Source organism: Panicum hallii, chromosome 4 (assembly GCF_002211085.1).
Source record: "Panicum hallii strain FIL2 chromosome 4, PHallii_v3.1, whole genome shotgun sequence".
Lineage (NCBI taxonomy): Eukaryota > Viridiplantae > Streptophyta > Magnoliopsida > Poales > Poaceae > Panicum > Panicum hallii.
Window position 1 is genome coordinate 43,774,062 of NC_038045.1, and position 19,460 is coordinate 43,793,521.

The following is a 19,460-nucleotide window of genomic DNA, read 5'->3' on the forward strand; positions in this document are numbered from 1 at the left end:
ATGACTTCCGCACTTGCCTCCATGGATCTCCGCAAGCAAGTCGTGGCCCTCTTCCTGGGTGATGCACTGCATAAGGACGCCGTTGGCGCCACGGCGGTAGAGATCCCCTTCTACCACTGTGTACCGCTTAGCCATCCGGACAATGCGCTCAGCAGATGCTTGGTCTTCAGGAAGGTAATTATCTTTCAGGTAGTCTCGGACCTTAGAGATCCGTGCATCGGGACCTTCCTGAGAAATTGGGCTTGGCTCCCTGAGGTCTTCAGGACCCTCAAGGGAGCACACGACCGTTGGCGGGCTCCACGGATGGAGCACCGCCGGGACCGCTAGCTTCGAGGTGCTAGTCCGACCCCCTTCGCCCAGGTCGGCAGGCTGGGCGGAAGGCTTCAGCAGACATCTCTGGAAGACGCTCTCAGGCACGGGTGCCTGAGTCGATGCGCTCGCGGAGAGTGCATCAGCTGCTGAATTGCCTTCGCGTGGAACATGTTGCAGTTCCAGCACATCGAAGTCCTTCTCCAGCCTCTTCACATGAATGAGGTAGGCTGCGAGCTAGGGGTTGTTGCAGCAACACTCCCCCCGGACTTGCCTGATGACGAGTTGGGAGTCCCCCTTAACCAGGAGCTCCCGGACCCCCAGGGACAGAGCCGCAGTGAGCCCAAAGATTAAGGCCTCATACTCCGCCATGTTGTTGGTGGCCTCAAAATTGAGGTGCACCATGTACTTCAATTGCTCGCCACGTGGGTCGATGAGGACCACGCCGGCCCCCGCCCTCTTGCTGCGGGCGGACCCGTCAAAGAAGAGGGTCCAGTGGGGTCCGGTGAACACCGGGGCCCTGACCTCCAGTCGTGGTGGGTCCGACCCATGGTCCAGACGCCCTGGGATGCTTGGAGGTGGTGTCCAATCCGCCACGAAGTCAGCAAGGACCTGACTCTTGACGGCGTGGCGCGGCTAGAAGTCGAGTTGAAATCCAGCGAGCTCAGCTGCCCACTCGGCGATATTGCCTGTGGCGTTGGAGTTGTGAAGGATGGCCCTCAAAGGATAGGAGGTCATCACCACAATCTTGTGGGCCTGGAAATAATGACGGAGTTTCCTGGACGCAATGAGTATAGCATAAAGGAGTTTATGTGTCTCAGGATACCTGGCCTTAGCTTCATGAAGGACCTCACTGACATAGTAGACCGGCCTCTGGACGGTCCTGACTCTGCCAGGTGGACTGGATCCTCCCTCAGCTTGAGCTGGGGTCTCGCTGGACCCCAGGTCACTTGGTGTCTCCCCGGATGGGGAGCCGGCCGGACCCTCCGAAGTAGGGCCGGTTGTTGGAGTGGTGGAGGCCGGACCTCCACCTCTTGCAGGAGGGTCCGCGGGGGCCCCCTGCGGGAGATGCTCGGACCTCTCGGTGACCAGCACCATGCTGATCACTTCGGCCGTCGCTGCAAGATAAAGAAACAGTGTCTCACCTGGGTCCGATGCAACCAAGACCGACAAGGAGGTGAGGTACTGCTTCATCTCCTGGAAGGCACGTTCTGCCTCTTCAGTCCATGTGAATGGACCGGACCCCCTCATCAACTTGAAGAAGGGGAGTGCCCTCTCCGCCAGCCTTGAAAAGAAACGGCTGAAGGCTGCAAGGGACCCCGTTAACCTCTGTACATCCTTGAGGCGCGCAGGGGGCCTCATTGCCTCAATCGCCCGGACCTTATCCGGGTTGGCCTCGATCCCTCGGTGGGAGACCAGGAAACCAAGGAGCTTCCCCGCCGATACGCCGAAGACGCATTTCTCGGGGTTAAGCTTGGTGGAGGTCTCTCGTAGCTTGTCGAAGACTTGAGCTAAATTTTCTAAGAGGGAATTTGACTCTCTATTCTTGACAACGATGTTATCAACATACACCTCAACTATATCTCTAACCAAATCACCTAAAGTGATGTTCATTGCGCGAGCAAAGGTGGGTAGAGCATTAAGCAATCCATAAGGCATCACTATATAACAATAAAGACCATCCACTGTTACAAAAGATGTGTGCTTCCTATCATCACTAGCTATTTTGATTTGGTGAAAACCAGAATAGGCATCTATGAAGGACAGCAAATCACACCCGGAGGTGGAGTCTACAATCTGATCTATACGCGGAAGTGGATAAGGGTCTTTTGGACATGCCTTATTAAGATTGGTGTAGTCAATGCACATCTGAAGCTTCCCGTTTGCCTTCGAGACCACGACAGGGTTGGCCAACCACACTGGGTGGTAGACCTCCTCGATGAAGCCAGCCTGTAGCAGTTTGCGGACCTCTTCACGGATGAAGTTTTGCCGCTCGATGGACTGCTTGCGTGGCTTCTGCCGGACCGGCCTGGCGTCGAGATGGATCTTCAGATGATGCTCAATCACCTCCCTAGGGATCCCGGGCATCTGTGATGGTTCCCAGGCGAACACGTCAACATTTGCCCGGAGGAAGGCGATGAGCGCGCTTTCCTATTTCTCTCCTAGATTGCCACCGATGCGGGTGGTCTAGGAGGCCTCCGCTCTGACCTGGACGGTCTTCATGGGAACATCGTCCGTATTAGACGAACGGACCTTGGGTGCCTTGGCCAGAGCCTTGGCACGCGAGGTGGAGGGGTCGGACCCCTGGGTGCCAGCTGCAGGGGCAAGCCCTGTTGCCAGCGCATGGAGCTTTTCGACCACCACGACGGCAGCGGCCTGGTCACTCTGGACGGTGAGCACGCCTGCCGGAGAAGGCATCTTCAGGACCAGATACCCGTAATGGGCAATGGCCATGAACCGGTACAGGGCCGGTCTGCCAATGATGGCGTTGAAAGGGAGATTAACATCCGCCACCTCAAACTGCACGTTCTCGGTACGGAAATTGACCTCCGTCCCGAATGTAACCGGTAGGGAGATGGTCCCCACCGGGTACACTGGGTCCGGGCCCACTCCAGATAATGGGCGTGAAGGAGTCAGCTTGGACTCCAGGATCTGCAGGTGCTTGAACGCTGCATAGCTGATGACGCTGAGGCCTGCACCTCCGTCGATCAGCACGTGGTGGAGGCGGACGTTGGTGATGGTGGGCGCTGTGACGAGCGGCAGCACACCAGCACCCGCCATGTTCTCCGGGCAATCCGACGGCCCGAAGGAGATGGTGATGTTCTTCCACCGCTGATGGGGCGCCGCCTTTGGCGTCGCCGGCTTCACCGAGAGGACCTCTCGATGAAGGGTTTTGACGTCCCGCCGGGAGACGAGGTCAGAGCTGCTGCCGTACATGACGTACAGCTTCTTGCGGCGCTCGTCACCCCCGGACTCGGAGTCGGACTGGTGGAAGAGACCCTTGAGGTCTTTGTTGGGGGTTTGATACCCCAATTCCCTCTCCATCGCGGCCGCATCGGCGTCGGAGACCTTCTCCTTGCCGGACCGTCGTGGAGGGGAGGTGCCTTCCCTTGAGGCTTGGTCACGCCTCTTGCTGAGGTGCTCCGCGAGCTTCTGGATCTCGCGGCACTCAGTGGCGCTGTGGTGAGCCCCAGTATGGACAGGGCACGACCCGGGGTCGGTGCGTTGTTGCCGTGGGCGCTTGCCACGGGAGTTCTGGCCCCCGGTCATCGCAGCTGCAACGGCTAGACCTCCGATCCATGACTTGTCGAAGCCACGGTTCTTCTTGTTCTTCTTCTTGCCGCTGCCAGGAGCAGCGACACTGGGCCCACTCGTCTGAGCGGGTCTTGCTTGGGTTGCAGAGTGCCATGCACGGCCTTCTGCAGCCCTGGCACATTTGTCCGCCAAAGCGAACAAGGTGGTGACGGTCTCCACCTGGTGGGTTGCCAGCTTCTCTAGCATCTTCTCGTCTCGGATGCCCTGGCGGAAAGCCGTGATGATAGATGCATCGGAGATTTGTGGTATGGTTCCACGTACCTTGGTGAAGCGGGAGATGAAGGTCCGGAGGGTTTCTCCGGGCTGTTGCCTCACGGCGTGAAGGTGGGCCTCCACACCGTGCTGCTGGTACGCACTGGCGAAGTTCGCCGTGAACTGTGAGTAGAGCTCTCCCCAGGATTGGATGGTCCCTAGGGTGAGGTTCATGAGCCAAGTCCGGGCCGGTCCGGTCAAGGCTACATGAAAGTAACTAGCCATGACGGCTTCATTACCTCCAGCCGCCGTGATGGCAGTGATGTAGACCTGCAAAAATTCCGACGGGTTGGAGGACCCAACATACTTTTCCGGCAGGTGAGGCCGAAACTTGGACGGCCAGGCGACCGCGCGAAGGTGGTCTGCGAGTGCTGCACAGCCCACGCCCGACACCGGTGCCTGAGCGGGTTCCTGCGGCCTGGCCGCAGCCGCATCGAGCTCGGGCGCAAGAACCCGACCCTCAATGTTGAGCCGTCGGTTGCGCGCTTGCTCGATGGAGATCCTGGCGTCCTCTCCCGCATGCCTGCGGTTGAGCTCTGCCCGGAGGTCTTCGTTCCGTGCACTCCTCACTGATGGTGAGTGCACCGAACCGGATGCGCCGCCCTGACGACGGCGCAGACTGGACACAGATCCCCCCGCTGATCCTGGGGAAGCCTGTGCCAGGTTGAGGAGGCGGTCGACATCGTCACGCCACTCTCTATGCGTGTCTGGCGACGCCGCCTCACTAGGAGGGTTGCGGAGCAACTCCCTGGCTGCCATGAGGGGCCCGTTCGGTGCGGGCACCGATTGGGCCACAGAGGCCCGCTCCGCTGCACACTGTGGAGCAGCACACGGAGCCGCCCTGGAGGCAGGACGGCGCGAAGTGTGTGGCATCGTGGATGCCACTTCTTCTCCAATCAGGAGGTCGTGATGACCATTTTCCTGTGCCATCGCAGCCTTGAGCTTCGACCTAGCGCACACCAAACCTAAGGCCCCTACCTGGCGCGCCAGATGTCGGAGGAAATCTCCAGCCGGGTGGCGGAAAGCACCCGCCTAATCCTAGTTAAGGATGGGTTTGGAGGAGACTTAGGAGCGCTAGATCGGTGAACAGATGAACGTAGGAAAGACACAACGATTTAGAGTGGTTCGGGCCGCCGGAGCGTAATACCCTACGTCCACTTTGGTGTTGTATTGACTATGTAAGCCCTGGATGGAACTTAGCTTGGACCTGTGCTTGTGTATGCGACCGTGTGTTCTAACGAGTGCACTCTCCCTTTTATAGTCCAAGGGGAGTGCTTATACTGAGCCGGGCCCCGATAGGTGGGCCCGGCCAACAGGAGCCTGTTCTACGAGAGATATGGAGGTCTTCTCCTCGAGCTCCTCTCCGCAGTCCTCTCGATCGGGAAGTTGATGTGCATATCCACAGCCAGGATACGGCCGTGTACAGCCTTGTCTTGCACAGTGTCCGGTGTCAGCGTTGCCCAACAGTGAAGCCGTGCTGTCATTGTTGGGATGGAACCTCCTGTCAGGCGGTGAAACAACGCTGACCCGTTGCGTGCGCACTGTTACAGTGCACGCCTTGGCTCGGCTATTACAGGCCATCATCACGCGCGCAGCACCGTGACGGGACTGTACACAGTCTGCGCACTGTGCACGGTGATACGACGCGCCACCTTCAGATTAGGCAGGCTTACCGTGGTGTCAGCATACCTGCCCCGTGTGTCAGTGGCAGGCCGTGCTTTTTGACTTGGGCGCGCCCGGCCCAGCTACCGCATTAAATGCTGGTAGGTGGGGAGGTGACCCCCGAAGGGCCTCCAGATGCAGGCACGCGGCAAGGCGAGCCCCGCTCCCCCAGCAGGGGTGGCACGTGGGGGCACCGGACCCCTTCCCTGGGGGAGAGAGGTCCGGGCCCCCGAGGCCGGTCGGAGCGGTCTGGCAGCAAAGTGTTCCGTACTAGCGCACACATAGCAAGCTCCCTTCTTCTTCTTCTTCTTCTTCTTAAAAGTGGTTGTCTGCTTAGTCTTTGGTTGGTTCTGCGGTGGCTTTTTCTTGTTCTTGTGGGAGTTGTTCTTCTGAACAAGATTGGCGCTAGAAGCACCAACAACTCCTTTCCCACGTATGTCCTTTGCTCTCGCCTTCTCCTCAACATCAAGAGTCTCTATGAGTCCATCTACGGTGAACTCCTGTCTCTTGTGTTTTAGAGAAGTAGCAAAGTCCCTCCAAGAAGGTGGCAGCTTAGAGATTATACCTCCGGCCATAAACTTATTGGGTAACACACATGGGGACTCTTTGCTGCAATTTTTGAGATCTTTTGCCAGAGTATGTATTTCATGAGCCTGTTCCACCACAGAACGGTCTTCGACCATCCTATATTCAAGGAACTGCTCTATGATATACAACTCACTGCCAGCGTCAGATACTCCATATTGAGCCTCAAGAGCATCCCACAACGCTTTGCCAGTTGGCAGCCGGATATAAGAATCCACCAGATTTTTACCGAGAACACTAATGATCAAGCCTCGAAAGAGGATATCAGCCTCATCGAACGCACTCCCTTCCTTTGGAGTGAACTGTTCAGGCTTACCCTCTTTTACATGGATCACTCTCGATAGTGTTAACCATAGTATAAGCCGCTCTTGCCAACGTTTATAATTTGAACCATCAAAAGGTGGTGGTTTGATTGATGCAGCAAAGCTAGATACCGAGAGCCTATTAACAAAATCAGGTTTTTGGATTGTTAGAAAACTAGGCAATTTTTGGTATATTTTAATTCCAAATATTACTAGCAATTTCATGATATAAATGAATGATAATGTGTGAATAAGATATGTGCATGTGTTCATGTTATTCTTACTAATAAGCATGAACAAAGAGTTAAACCAGAATAGGTTTAGTAAGTACCCAAGGCGGGACCAGTGTCGGGGGCACCGGTTGCGCCGTTACCAGCTGGAATAGACATGCTATTCGACTGGCCTTGCTCGAAGTAGCCGAACTATTGATACATCTGACACAACAAATTAGTGCCACAATAGAACTTTAGAAACATAAAACAGATAAATGATGCAACAAAAGTCTAAATTTTTAAGACGGAATCTCTAACTTCTCGCTTCATTCAACTCTGTGTCCCTGAGATCACCTTTTTCCCTTTGGGGTCGTCACCAGAGGGAATGTTGTTGGCACTGCTTGATGAGCCAGGTAACGGGAATGTCATCCCCTCCGAGTCACCAGCTATGGTACCACGAGTAGAACCCAGTCGAAGTGTCAGGTCAATGTTGGACCTGTTTCCAATGGGGGCTATGATTGGACCAACTCCGTTAGGGTTCTCAGGAAGCATACTTGCTAGGTGTGACACGAAAGCATCGCCAGCATAATAAAGAACAGTTTTGTAACTTGGCATGGGTACTTGCTTAACCCGATTTGCAGATCCAGAATCTTGAGGAGTCGTTGGCTGCGGATTAATGCCGAAAAAATGACATGTAGTGTGGTCTGGATAATACTTGATGTGCTTAACAGTCCCCTTAGCCATGCCTGCCTGGACATGTTTCTTGCAATGCACAGCCATGTGCTGCTGGGAGCTGGACTCTTTGGTGCATACCAGGCAGACAAAAATGGGGCTCACTAGTACTCTCTTCCGTAGATCTGTGATGATTTTGGTTAGGCTAGGTTCAGGAGGAGGTGTATCGGTGAAGTAGGCCTCCCATGTTTGATCCTCCATGGTCGGAAGACCAGCTAAGAAAACACAAAGGAAAATGCCACAATCTATAGGATTTGTGCTTCCGCTGGTAGCAGGATGGTGGGTTCTTATAGAACGGGGATCAGTGCAGCTATATAGAATAAAACATTAATGTGCAAAGAAAGATTTAGCCAGACTTCGTATCTTCACGGATATTAATATATGTAATATTTTCTATTATTTTCTGGCTAGTTTAATAACTTTTCTATATATACTCATTATCTCTCAGGGGACAGTTCACCTCAAATATCAAGATATATTAATTACTTCCGAATATAAAGATATGGCGTTGGAATGAATTTATGGATGGAAATCATGGAGATACACACCCACCAATAAAAGAAATAATGAACACAATCTATAAGATACTGCCTCGAAGTGAACATGGTATCTAACTTGGATTGTTATGATATGTCCGATCTTCGAATGAAGTGTACCTTGGTGATTTATTAAAAGATGTATCTAGTGAGGATGATTCAACAACGGCATTGTGTATAAATGAGGTATGATCATAAATGATAGATCTGATTTCTCATCACATATGGAAGACTATCTAACAAGAATCAATGTACCCAAGAACTAAAACAGGGAGCATGATGTGAGGTTATTTATTTAAAGGGATAGTTGGCAAATGATGCTATAGTTTTGAGAAACTATGGAAAATGACCCAAGGAGATCGCCTCCAGAACTCGGCTTCAAAGTACTCAACCTCGGCATTTGGTTCCAAAACAACTGGGCTCAACAGGGCTCGTGTTCAAAGCACTCGGACTTTTGAATTCTTCTAGTTTTATTGTTCATGCTACTTAGCTTGACCCTTGAACCATATGAATAAGGATCGAGGGCTACACCCTTTGATGCACCTATTCGATGCAAACATGAAATCTTCAAGATATACCTAGGCAACATTTTTGGATCGAGGCTCGGGGGATATACCCTATGGGTGCATCGGTTGGTGCACACTCAAGCCTTCTTTTTTTTTTGAATTATTCCAATCATGGTTTAGGGGACAAGTATTTATAGTTCACCTTGCGGTGATACAAGATGAAGACTATGGTAGAGCTCTCCATAGCATCACCATGACCAAAAGTCAAAGCACTCAGGCCAAAATCACTGGGGAGGAGTAGAAGGACTTTGACAAAAATGTTGCTGCTCAGCCATGAAATGCTCGGGGCTGCTATGGAGGATAAGACATTGGGTACTATTGATGGGAACATGAGGTGCTCGATCTTCCGTCTGGAGGGATAAATATCGATTGTTGACGACCCAACACAGGCGATCCGGCTTCCAATCAAGAAGATCCGAATCCATAATCGAAGCACGATGTTGTCTCTTGGTTATCAATTTGCGCTGCCGGTTGACATCACCACGAAGGCTAATCCTTGCTACAAACCGAAGAACACAGGAAAGAACAAAGAAGCATGCAACAAGATTGCTGAAAATAGATTGAGCACTCGAATTAGGGTCTTCCAAACCGATGATAGCGAAACTATTCTTGACATATTAATCTAAGCAAAACCTAACCTAAACATGGATGATAACTACTAAACATAAAGGTTTAGGGTCGGCCAAATGATCCTAGATGCGTCCCTAATGGACTCTAACACGATACATATGTAGAACCGTGAAAATGGAGTCCGTATGTGGCCTGGTCGTTGATTTTAGTGCGGACTGCTCCTGGACTCCGAGGTTGACTCAAATTCAGGATGTTGTGGGCCTCCGTATTGGCTTGGATGCCTGGGCTCGTCTTCTTCTCCTCCAAGCCTCATTCCAAAAACTTCCTCATCCTCTCCATTGTTTCAAGTACAATGACATCTAGCATGCCATTCTCACAATTATTAATTGTACAGAATAATGAGCTCACCTACTAATTTAGCTGTCTTGCATGAGCTCTAGTGATCGGTCATTATATATCCATATAAGGAGTGTTTTTTAACCAAAAGAGTGATGTCCTCATCAATTATAGGATAGGTTGTCCTATCTAACTACAATATAAATGTTTTGTAGAAGCGCATTGTCTTTCTTTAGAGGTGGTTATGGAGGCCCCCCCTCCCCCCCCCACCCTGCACCAAATGGGATTCTACGAGCAGATCGCGCCTGGAAATGGGATTCTAGGGGCAGATGCACGAGCAACCGCCCCCAACCGCCCCCGAAGTACCATGATTTATAGGGGCGGACTAAAACACAAACCGCCCCTAGTACAAGGATTTTCAGAGGCGGCTCGGATCGACCGCACCTGGAAATTGATTCGCCCATGAAAAACAAGATTTTTTATTTTCTATATTCTTATTTAAAGTACCAAATATTTTTCTCATATACCCCAAATATATTTTTTGCATGTAATATACTACATAAAAGATGTGGTGTACAAGTTTCAATATTTTTAAATAGATTTACTATTTTCTATTATATACATGAATTTTTTACGTTCCTAGTTACGTAATAGATGAATGGTTCCATTTTTTGTTACATATCATTTAAACTTAAAATTACATCTCTATCAAAAATAATACTAACAATAACTAACATAGCCTAAAAATTTGTAAATTGACATGGATTTCTTTTATATGTGCATAACCTTGTCATAAAAATTTCAAAATATTTTACAAAGACTAGACTATACATGGTTCACAAATGAGTACATCTCTCGCACTCATTCCTATCACTTAAGGGAAACTTTTTAAGTTTATACACACTAGAACTATATTTCTTCTCCTATATACCAAACACATGTTTTACATGTAATTTACTACATAAAAGTTGTCATGTAGGAGTTTGAATAATTTTTGAACTGATTTGCTATTTTATATGTTTTAAATAAATTTTATGTAGTTCATAATAAAAAATACGATAATATTTTTAGGGTTGGGGGAACTCCTCATGCGTCTGTTGGCAATCGATTACGACACCTTTTTGGTACCATTTTAGTGGCATAATTAGACTAATTCTTATACTAACCCACCACTTGGCGCTTGAAATAACCCTATATTCACATGTGTGTTGTATTTTGAACTATGTTCCAAAATCACAGGAAATATGACATAAAACGAAGAATCTTTATACAAGTTGCATTTATATCAGGACTTTGGATAAAGAAAGGAGCAAACATGAACATTAGGCCCGCAGTTCCACAAGACCACCAGAACTTTTATGGGCCATATCTCCTTCATCTGAACTCTGATTGGGATGGATTTGGTATCTAAACTTAGCAGCTCGAAGACCTACAACTTTTATGTGGATAACATGGCCACTTGAGGTTAGGAGGATCAGCCCGGGGGGAGGGGGGGGGCTAGGCTGATCGGCCGAGGACCTAATCAGTTCCGACCGACCTCCCGTTTTGCCAGATGGAAGGTCTTGACAACCCTAGAGTTTCCCTGCAGATACTTTGCCTTGAAGGCACCCCAACCAACTCTAGAAAGTAGTATAAATACCCAAGGACTCGACGAAGAGAGGGTTAGGGTTTCGTGAATAGATCACATTTTACCACCACCACAATTAGAAGAACCAAGATTAGATCAGACCATGGCACCATGGTTCAAAGGAGATGACGAGAAGGCGAAGTAACGCCCTAGGCCGATCGGTGCACTACTACAGAAAACGTATTCCATCTTTGATATTTATCCCAGCCGATGTTGGGCCCAGGACTAACATTAGTCCCGGCTCCAATGGCTAGGCGGTGGGAGGAACTTTTAGTTCCGGTTAGAGCCTCCAACCGGGACTAAAGATACTTTAGTCCGGGATGGTGTTACCAACCAATACTAAAGGGTCATCCACGAGTTAGTTTAAAAGAAAAACATCCCAACTAGAGTTGCATGTCATGTGTAGGTGGGGTGGCAAGAAAGCTAGGCGCGAGGCGAGAGGTTTCATGTTCGAATCCCGCGGACTGCAGAGTTAGGTTTGGCTTGCGATAATTATTTTTTTAGCCCTGCGGACCCTTTAGTCCCGGTTTGGAAACTGGGATTAAAAGGAGTTGTGGACCGAGACTAAAGGCCCGTTCTGTACTAGTGGTGGCCAGGCCGAACGGCCTGGCCTCTTCTGGAGTCGGATCGCCGCCATCTTCGGTCACAACATTCTTTAGAGTCTTCAAAATCCCTTTGTGCATCATGATCTACAAAATAATAGGGTAAAGCTTATGTTCTTTCCTAGGGTTAGTTGAATCCTTGATATGTAAATGCTTCATATACTTTATGCTTATCAATGCTTCATGGTCTATGTCTTTGCAATGCTTATTTACATATGCGAGATCAACATGTGTTCTTTGTTGGGTTTGTGGTAATTGTTTTAATTAGCTTAACTATGTGGATGCTTTGATATAGTGTATGTGAGAGAGAGGTGGTTGATTATTACCCTTGTGTAGTGATAGTACTATGCGAGAGGGAAAATGCCAAGCGAGAACGGAACGGGTGGTGATAAGGTTTGTGTAGTAATGATATGTTTTTGCTTTTCCCACAGTGTTCCAGAATGCCAAGCTAGGTACTTTCAAGTTGCTACTAACTGAGCTATTGGCACTTCAAGAACAACTAGCTAGGTTCATCAGGGTAAGGATAGCTTGGATTGTTCTTATCAAACTTGTAATATGTTTTATGTATGGACACGTGGCACGTATTTGATCTATGAACTTGTGGTTTAGATTTCATGTATGGACTTGTTATATATTTTGATGCATTGTGCTTGTGACATGTTTCATGGTGTGTGAGATCTATATTTGTGCTTCCATTGCTATTAGTTATTTTGCTACCAAAACTGTGCTACATATAAATAAAGCTTGCATGTGAAATTGGACTTCACAGCGTTATAACTGCCGTGTTGGACACCAGCAATGACACGAACATTATCATTGCTGGCATGGTGTTCAAACCGGCGATGAAATAGACATTGTCACTACCAAGTTAATAGACAAATCAGCGGTGAAAGAAACACCTCCGGTCTGTTATAGTTTCACCTCCGGTTCCAATGCCGACAGTTACATGCTATATTATCACTGTCGACATACATCTAGCGGATGCTTAGTGATAGGGGTTTACGAATCGGTGGTGAACATATTTGGACCTACATTCACACATGGAATGAGCCACTTGAAAATGTAGCATGTAACTTGCAAAACGCATTTTAATACCTTCGCTTTCTTCCGCAACACCATTGGTAAAAATCCCCAATACTATACCAGCCGTTGACCCATTGTAAACTCTTGCTTGTATCAATAGAAAATATCATGAAATCTTTGAATCTTGATATTTCGATGTAAATTTTGTTTTACAAAATCTGCAGAAAAGGATGAAACATTGCTGAAACTTCCACAAATGCATTTTGATACTAGCGGATATATAGAGCACTAGAGGAGCTCGAGCCATCATCTGCATATATACGTTTATTTATTTATGGCTATATATATTATCTGATTTACGTGTGCATATGCATGCGTGTATCCTCGCTAGCTAGTTTTCATGGCCATTGCTTCTGGCGGCTCTCGCCATGAGGGGACGTGCTTGCAGCCCACCAGCTGGCCTCTCCTCCAGGACGTAAGGCATGTGCGTCCCGAAGACCTTGTCCCACGTCACGAAGAACGGCAGCGAGAAGTTGAACCTGCTGCCACGCAGCTGGTGGTGCACGTCGTGGTACGCCGTGTTGTTCCAGAAGCAGAGGTGGAACACGTTCCCCGGCAGCCACAGGCCGCAGTGGTCGTCCACGCCCTTCACCGTGCAGAGCGAGAAAAAGAAGATGGAGGCGCGCGGCGACATGCCGGAGGCGAGGAAGGCGAGCGCGCCGCCGAGCGTGTCGAGGAGGAGGCCCTCGGCGGGGTGGTTGTACTGCGCGCCGAACGCGTAGGGCACGACGAGGCGGTGGTGCCACGAGTGGACGTGCCGGTACAGGAACCGGTTCAGGTGCATGTACCGGTGCCATGCGTACTGCCACCCGTCCAGCACGGCCATGGCCACCGCGAACTGCCGTGCCAGCTTCAGGAACGACGACGGCGAGCCGCCTCTCATGTCTTGCGCCGTCGTCGACGAGCTACTGCTATCTCCCGTTAGCTGGTGTTGCGTACAAAAAAAATTTCAGAATCTTACTACTAATAATTGCCAAAGAATTCATGACAACCATGCATGGATGGACGAGGAGTGGTATCTTAAACTTACGGCGAAGACGACGGCAGCGACGGCAGCCTGAACCAGCTGCTGCAGGAGCACGCCCATGACGACTTCGCGTTTGGACACCAGGTTCTTGCTGTCCTCCTCCCTCCTGGGATGCAGCCTGTACTTATCCATGGACTGGCCAAGTGCCATATACATACCTGAGTACACCCAGTACACCAAGATGGGCACGACGATGGCTAACGCCTCGTCGGAGAAGAACTCCATGCGATCGTGTTCCGGTTGCGAAAGCACTTCTATTTTTTTGCGAGGGATAGAAACTAGAAAGCACTTGCTGTCTGATGAACCTTACCTGCAGCTAGCTAGCTAGATTACAGCTCTTCAAGGTACTATTGTGCCTGGTTGCATCTGACACTAGAATCTTGCATGTTTATATAGAGCTAGCTGGGGGGGGGGGGGGGGGCATCTTTTTCACAGACAGCATGTGACGACATTACGGTCAAGATTCGACGTGTTTAGCATTCAACAAAGTGCTGCTATTAGTAGCTAATCAACTTTGAACAAGCCCGCATCCACCTGCGCGGTAGAATATATTATTTTGATGCACCGAGATCAGGTGCAGTTGCAGCTGCTACTCTCTCAACCGTTCATTTACAGGGTACGATGATGTGCTATCTATTGTTATTAAGTCGTAAGTAATAAGGCCAATTCTAGCCCATAGATGATGTCTATACTATCATATAAGCAACACATCTCCTTTAAAAACTACACTCTACAATTCATAATTTTTTAGTGTGGCATCTAATGAATTTATTCTCTCTCCTCCCCACCTATTACATTTGTTCTCCATCTACCATGAACCTCCCAATACCAATTTAACATTGTCTAGTGTTAGATTTCATTTTAAAACCGTATCTTGCATAAGATCCGGTTTCTTCCCCTATCAATTCCCTCTCTCATTTATTATAGTGCCACATAAGCTAAAAGTCCTATGTAGCGACTTGACTAATGTTATGGACACCACCTACCAGATTCAGCACCTTTGCTGAGAGTTTGCATATGAATGGTCGAGAGGAATGACTTGTTTATTATTTGTTTGCTCTAATGGCCGAGAGTGTTTGAGTGTTACGTAACTGATCTCCGAGAGTGCAGATGATTTCCAGAGAAGCAATCACCGACCAACTTTTACCGACGACAGAGAATAAAACAACGAATCACCGTCAGCCACTTAGCGTAAAACACTCACTAAAAGTGGTGAATCTGGTAGTACATCCTATATGGAGGATTGGGAATACCCAGACTCCACCTTGCAACTTTAATAGGTATAAGTGAAACCGGCTACATTGTCTACATCAACTTGTCATTATTTCTCTGCAATAAATTAGAAATAAATATCTTTTTACTCGAGAAGTCAAATTTGCAAAACTTCGGGTTTCAATATCTCTTCAGCGTTTGTATTATTCGATGCAACATGATAGCCAACCCTTTGTCTGAGAAGAAATCATGCGATGGTTAAGTGCTGCTATTACACCGCTAGAAAACTTAGTATTAGTACCGGTCATACAGCGCGTTTAGTACCGGTTGAGCTGACCGGTATCGCGCTCCCGGTACTAAATGCAAAACCATTTAGTATCCATTTAGTACCGGTTGCAGTAACCGGTACTAAAGGCGCCATTCAAAAAAATGAAAAAAATATTACGAACCGTCGGGAGGCCCGTACATGCTCATTTTTCACGCGTAAATGCTCGTGCGCGGCCACGAGGATTCAAATCCATAACCTTCGGTCTCGTGTGTAGCTTTCTTACCATTCCACCTAAACATCATATCTGATGAATCTTGCCACAGCTAGATAGACTGCAGCTCTGCATGCTACTAGTGCCTGGTTGAATCTTACACTAGAATTGATCTTGTAATTTATATGGAGCTAGTTGGCAGGCATCATGTTTATTTACGCACATGCCAATAACTGTCAAGATTCGACGTGTTTAGAATTATTCAAGGAAGTGCTGCAAGTAATAGCTAATTAATCAACTTTGAACAAGCACGTATTGATGTGCGGTAGAATACTGAGGGGCCGTTTGGATCTGGACTAAATTTTAGTCTCCATCACATAGAATGTTTGGACACTAATTTAGAGTATTAAATATAGGTTAATTATAAAACCAATTGCATAAATGGAGGCTAATTCGCGAGACGAATCCATTAAGCCTCATTAGTCCATGATTTGATAATGTTGTGCTAAGTAAACATGTGCTAATGATGGATTAATTAGGCTTAATAGATTCGTCTCCTGAATTAGTCTCCATTTATGCAATTAGTTTTATAGTTAGTTCATATTTAATCCCCCTAATTAGCATCCAAACATTCGACATGACCCTAATTAATTTTCGCGGTACGATGCATGTGCTATCGGTTGGTAAGTCGTAAATATTGGAGATTCAGCCTCGGGTCGCCTTTCCAACGGCTACCAATAATATTTGAATTACGAAATGTTTTATTTGGAATGAAAATCCTTTCTGACGGCTGGGATTTTATTTGTTTTGGATTTGGATAGATCGTCAAATCAATGACCGCCATCAAAGAGGTGAAAGAAGCAACTGGAGGCAACGACAAGAGCAAAGCAACGGAAAGAGTGTAAAGTGTCTTGGACCGTGCTCAAGATCAGCCCAATGCAAGAGCCAGTATTTACTGAGACCGAAGCGCGCTAGGCAGAATTTATCCTGCGAAGAGACGCCCAGAGAAGGAGCGTGTGAAGCCAAGAACCAACAAAGGAGGAATCGCGCTAAGGCCAAAGCTCGAGACAAGGTGTAAAGTAGTGTAAACACGGTTGTGCAATGACACTGTTTGAGTTAAGCAATTGGCAAAGATTATCTCTTTATCATCGTATATTTAGGGCATGTTTGGTGACCTAATACCGACTTCAGCTCTTCACCAATTTTGCGCAGACCGAGGCATGCTTGTAGCATGAAGTCATTTCACAAACCAAAGCAAAAATGAACTACAAGCTAGATGAATGTGGTTTTTATTTGCTTCATTGGCACTAACTTCACCAATAAAGTTGTTTTGGAAGAAACCCTTCCTAACACCTTACTTTCATTATTAGTATCTCGTTTTTACTTTCCCGCTTCGGTATGGCCTATTCCTTATCCCGTAGCTATGCTCAGCTGTACTGTACGCATAGGGACTGCTAAACACATTTTCTACCCAACAGCAAGTAAGGCGAGGTCATAGCTCCAGGATCGGGAAATGTTTTCTTGAGAAATAGTGGTGTTGTGAATGCTTGGAAAGTTAATCTATATATTTTCACTGGCCACATAATAAACTTGTTATTAGCTCTTTGTGCTCAAATCAGAAATAATTATACATCTTGTATTCAAGAAGTCGATTGGTAAAACTTTTAGTGTCCTTTTAATATTTGTATTGGATGCACATAAATAATATTAGAAATTGGTGTTTGTGACATGATGATAATGTTACTATATATGGAGCACATGATGATAGATTGGTTTTTAGCTTCTCATAATATGTACCGACTAACAAACAATTAATTCTCAGATTTTTTTTCACTTTCTTTCAACTGTTGGGTCATTGGGTGCACTTCTCTGCAGATTCCGGTGAAGTCATTTCCGGCTTCCCAGTCGTCCAGCCGCGTACCAATTCTTCGGAAAGAGAGAGGAAGGTTATTAGCTAACTGCAGTGAACGGAATAATCAAATGGGTGGGACGGCAACGAAAACATTCATATCGGCCGGCTCTTTGCTGGCTCACTTGTATAAAACAAATAAAACCTAGAACGTGCGCGCGTAGCACCGGGGAGACTGAGTCTAGTTCTCAACGCTAGCTGCCGCTCGTGCATGTGGCCTACGCTCTACGTCCGGATCCATCACCTCTCGCCGGCACCGACTCATGGGCACTTGGTCGGTCGTCTGTTCCCTCCGACCTTTTTTCTTTCTTTCTTTCTTTCTTCTTCTCGAGGCGCAATTTTATCATTTATTTCATCGGGACTACCATTCTGAAACGACGGCAAATATTTTTGTGGGCGTGCAAACTGGCTCACTTAGAGTTTCCACGTATATTTTGTTAGAAATTTAGACAATTTTCGGTATATTTTAATTCCAAATATTACTAACAATTTCATGATATAAATGAGTGATAATTTGTGAATAAGATATGTGCATATGTTCATGTTAATCTTACTAATAAGCATGAATAAAGAGTTAAACCAGAATAGGTTTAGTAAGTCCCCAAGGCGGGACCAGTGCCGGGGGCACCGGTTGCGCCGTTAACAGCTGGAATAGACATGCTATTCGACTGGCCTTGCTCGAAGTACCCGAACTATGTCGATGCAGGAAGAAGTTCGGAGTGCAGTCCCGCGAACGGTCACGCCGGGAAGTAGACGAAGTAGTCGTTCCCACGAACGGTCACGCCGGGAAGTAGACGAAGTAGTCGTTCAGGGAGCGAGCCGTCGCGTCAAGACGCTCCCCAAAAACCTGATTGCCCGTGTCCCGTGCAGGACCTTCAGCGAGCAGAGGTTCCGGAGACCTGCTCTCGCTAGAGCTGTGCGCGCAGCACTAGCAATGGGAATGACAGAAAGCAGCTGAGGGAGAAGGGAGAGGTCTCCTTAGCAAGAGTACCTGGATCAAGTGCTGAGGTGAGTGAAGATGGGAGGAGGGGGTGGTGGCTTATATAGGCGTGGAGGTGCACCAGGTTCAACGAATCTGGACGTCATAAATAACTTTGATGAGCGGCAGTTATTGTGCCTCAGGTTCAACGAATCTGGACGTCATAAAGAGCCTTGATTGTCTAGTCATTACTGTCGACATTAATTCTCTGTTTTAATGCTCTTTACAGCAAAACGTCCTTCTCATCTCAGCACATCCCGTCGCACCGCACCTGCACGTCACGTCCGGCCGGCCGCGCACGCGCACCGCACCGCACCGCCCGTCCGGCAGGCCGCGCCGCGCCGCGCCTCGCCTCGCCTCGGCCACGGCCTCGGCCTTGGCCCGGCTCGACAAGGCGAGCGAGCGCGCGCGCGCGTGTGGTTCACCGTCCTCCTCTTACCGGCTTCACAAGTGGTGTATACGAAGTCCACCATTTAAGTCGGTTGAGATCCTCCTCAATTCCCGGTATGGAATTAAGCTATTGATTCCCTAGCATTTAATAGTGGGCTGAAAATTCTTTTAATGTATTGATTAGAATTAATTGGGCCAAGCCCATAACTCCAACAATCCCCACCAAGAAATTCAAGCCACACTAGAAATACCCTCATTCTCTCATTGATATACCAGTATTTGACAGAGACTGTTAATTTGAACTTCCATCTAGGACAAAAGCTACACTTATTCACAACTGTGCAATGGACTATGCCTTGAATTGCCAGTTTTGTGCAAACAAGATTGACCAGAGTCCTACACTGGTACTGGGCTGCAAAAGCATCCCCGCGGTTTGAAGCTTATAAGTTATACTCCAGGCCCTTCATGAGTTTCTAGAGAATACCCAGTTCTCATAGACCATGACAAGTAGTCAGACTCATATAGGTGTATTCCTTTTAAATGTTCTGTAGGACAACATCTTTATTTCAAGAAAACAACTCATTTGTTTTAAAGAAACCACCTGAAACACATTAAGGTATAGACCAACCTGCCATACAGATTAGAAGAGAAATGAACTTTATACACGGAATGAGCCCTTTTCACAAAGGTTCTCCTCTCACAGTCAGACTTTAGTTTGTTTCACCATCCTAATTCACGGGATCTCCGATCACATAGGACAGGTTTCCACTATAGA

At 47.9% G+C, this 19,460-nt stretch overlaps 2 protein-coding genes across 2 annotated transcripts; both read right to left on the reverse strand.

Annotated features, from left to right (window-relative positions):
• Nucleotides 1-6,967: 6,967 nt before the first annotated feature.
• LOC112890514 lies at nt 6,968-7,570 on the reverse strand. Its single transcript, XM_025957395.1, has one exon. It carries the CDS (start codon nt 7,568-7,570, stop codon nt 6,968-6,970), a length of 603 nt encoding a protein of 200 aa, XP_025813180.1.
• A 5,370-nt stretch (nt 7,571-12,940) lies between these two features.
• Nucleotides 12,941-14,063, reverse strand: LOC112890096 (sphinganine C4-monooxygenase 2-like). The gene is made up of 2 exons (XM_025956951.1): nt 13,720-14,063; nt 12,941-13,614 (listed from the first exon to the last, which is right to left on the reverse strand). Exons 1-2 carry the CDS (start codon nt 13,939-13,941, stop codon nt 13,021-13,023), a joined length of 816 nt encoding a protein of 271 aa, XP_025812736.1. The 5' UTR covers nt 13,942-14,063; the 3' UTR covers nt 12,941-13,020.
• Between the last annotated feature and the right edge of the window lie 5,397 nt (nt 14,064-19,460).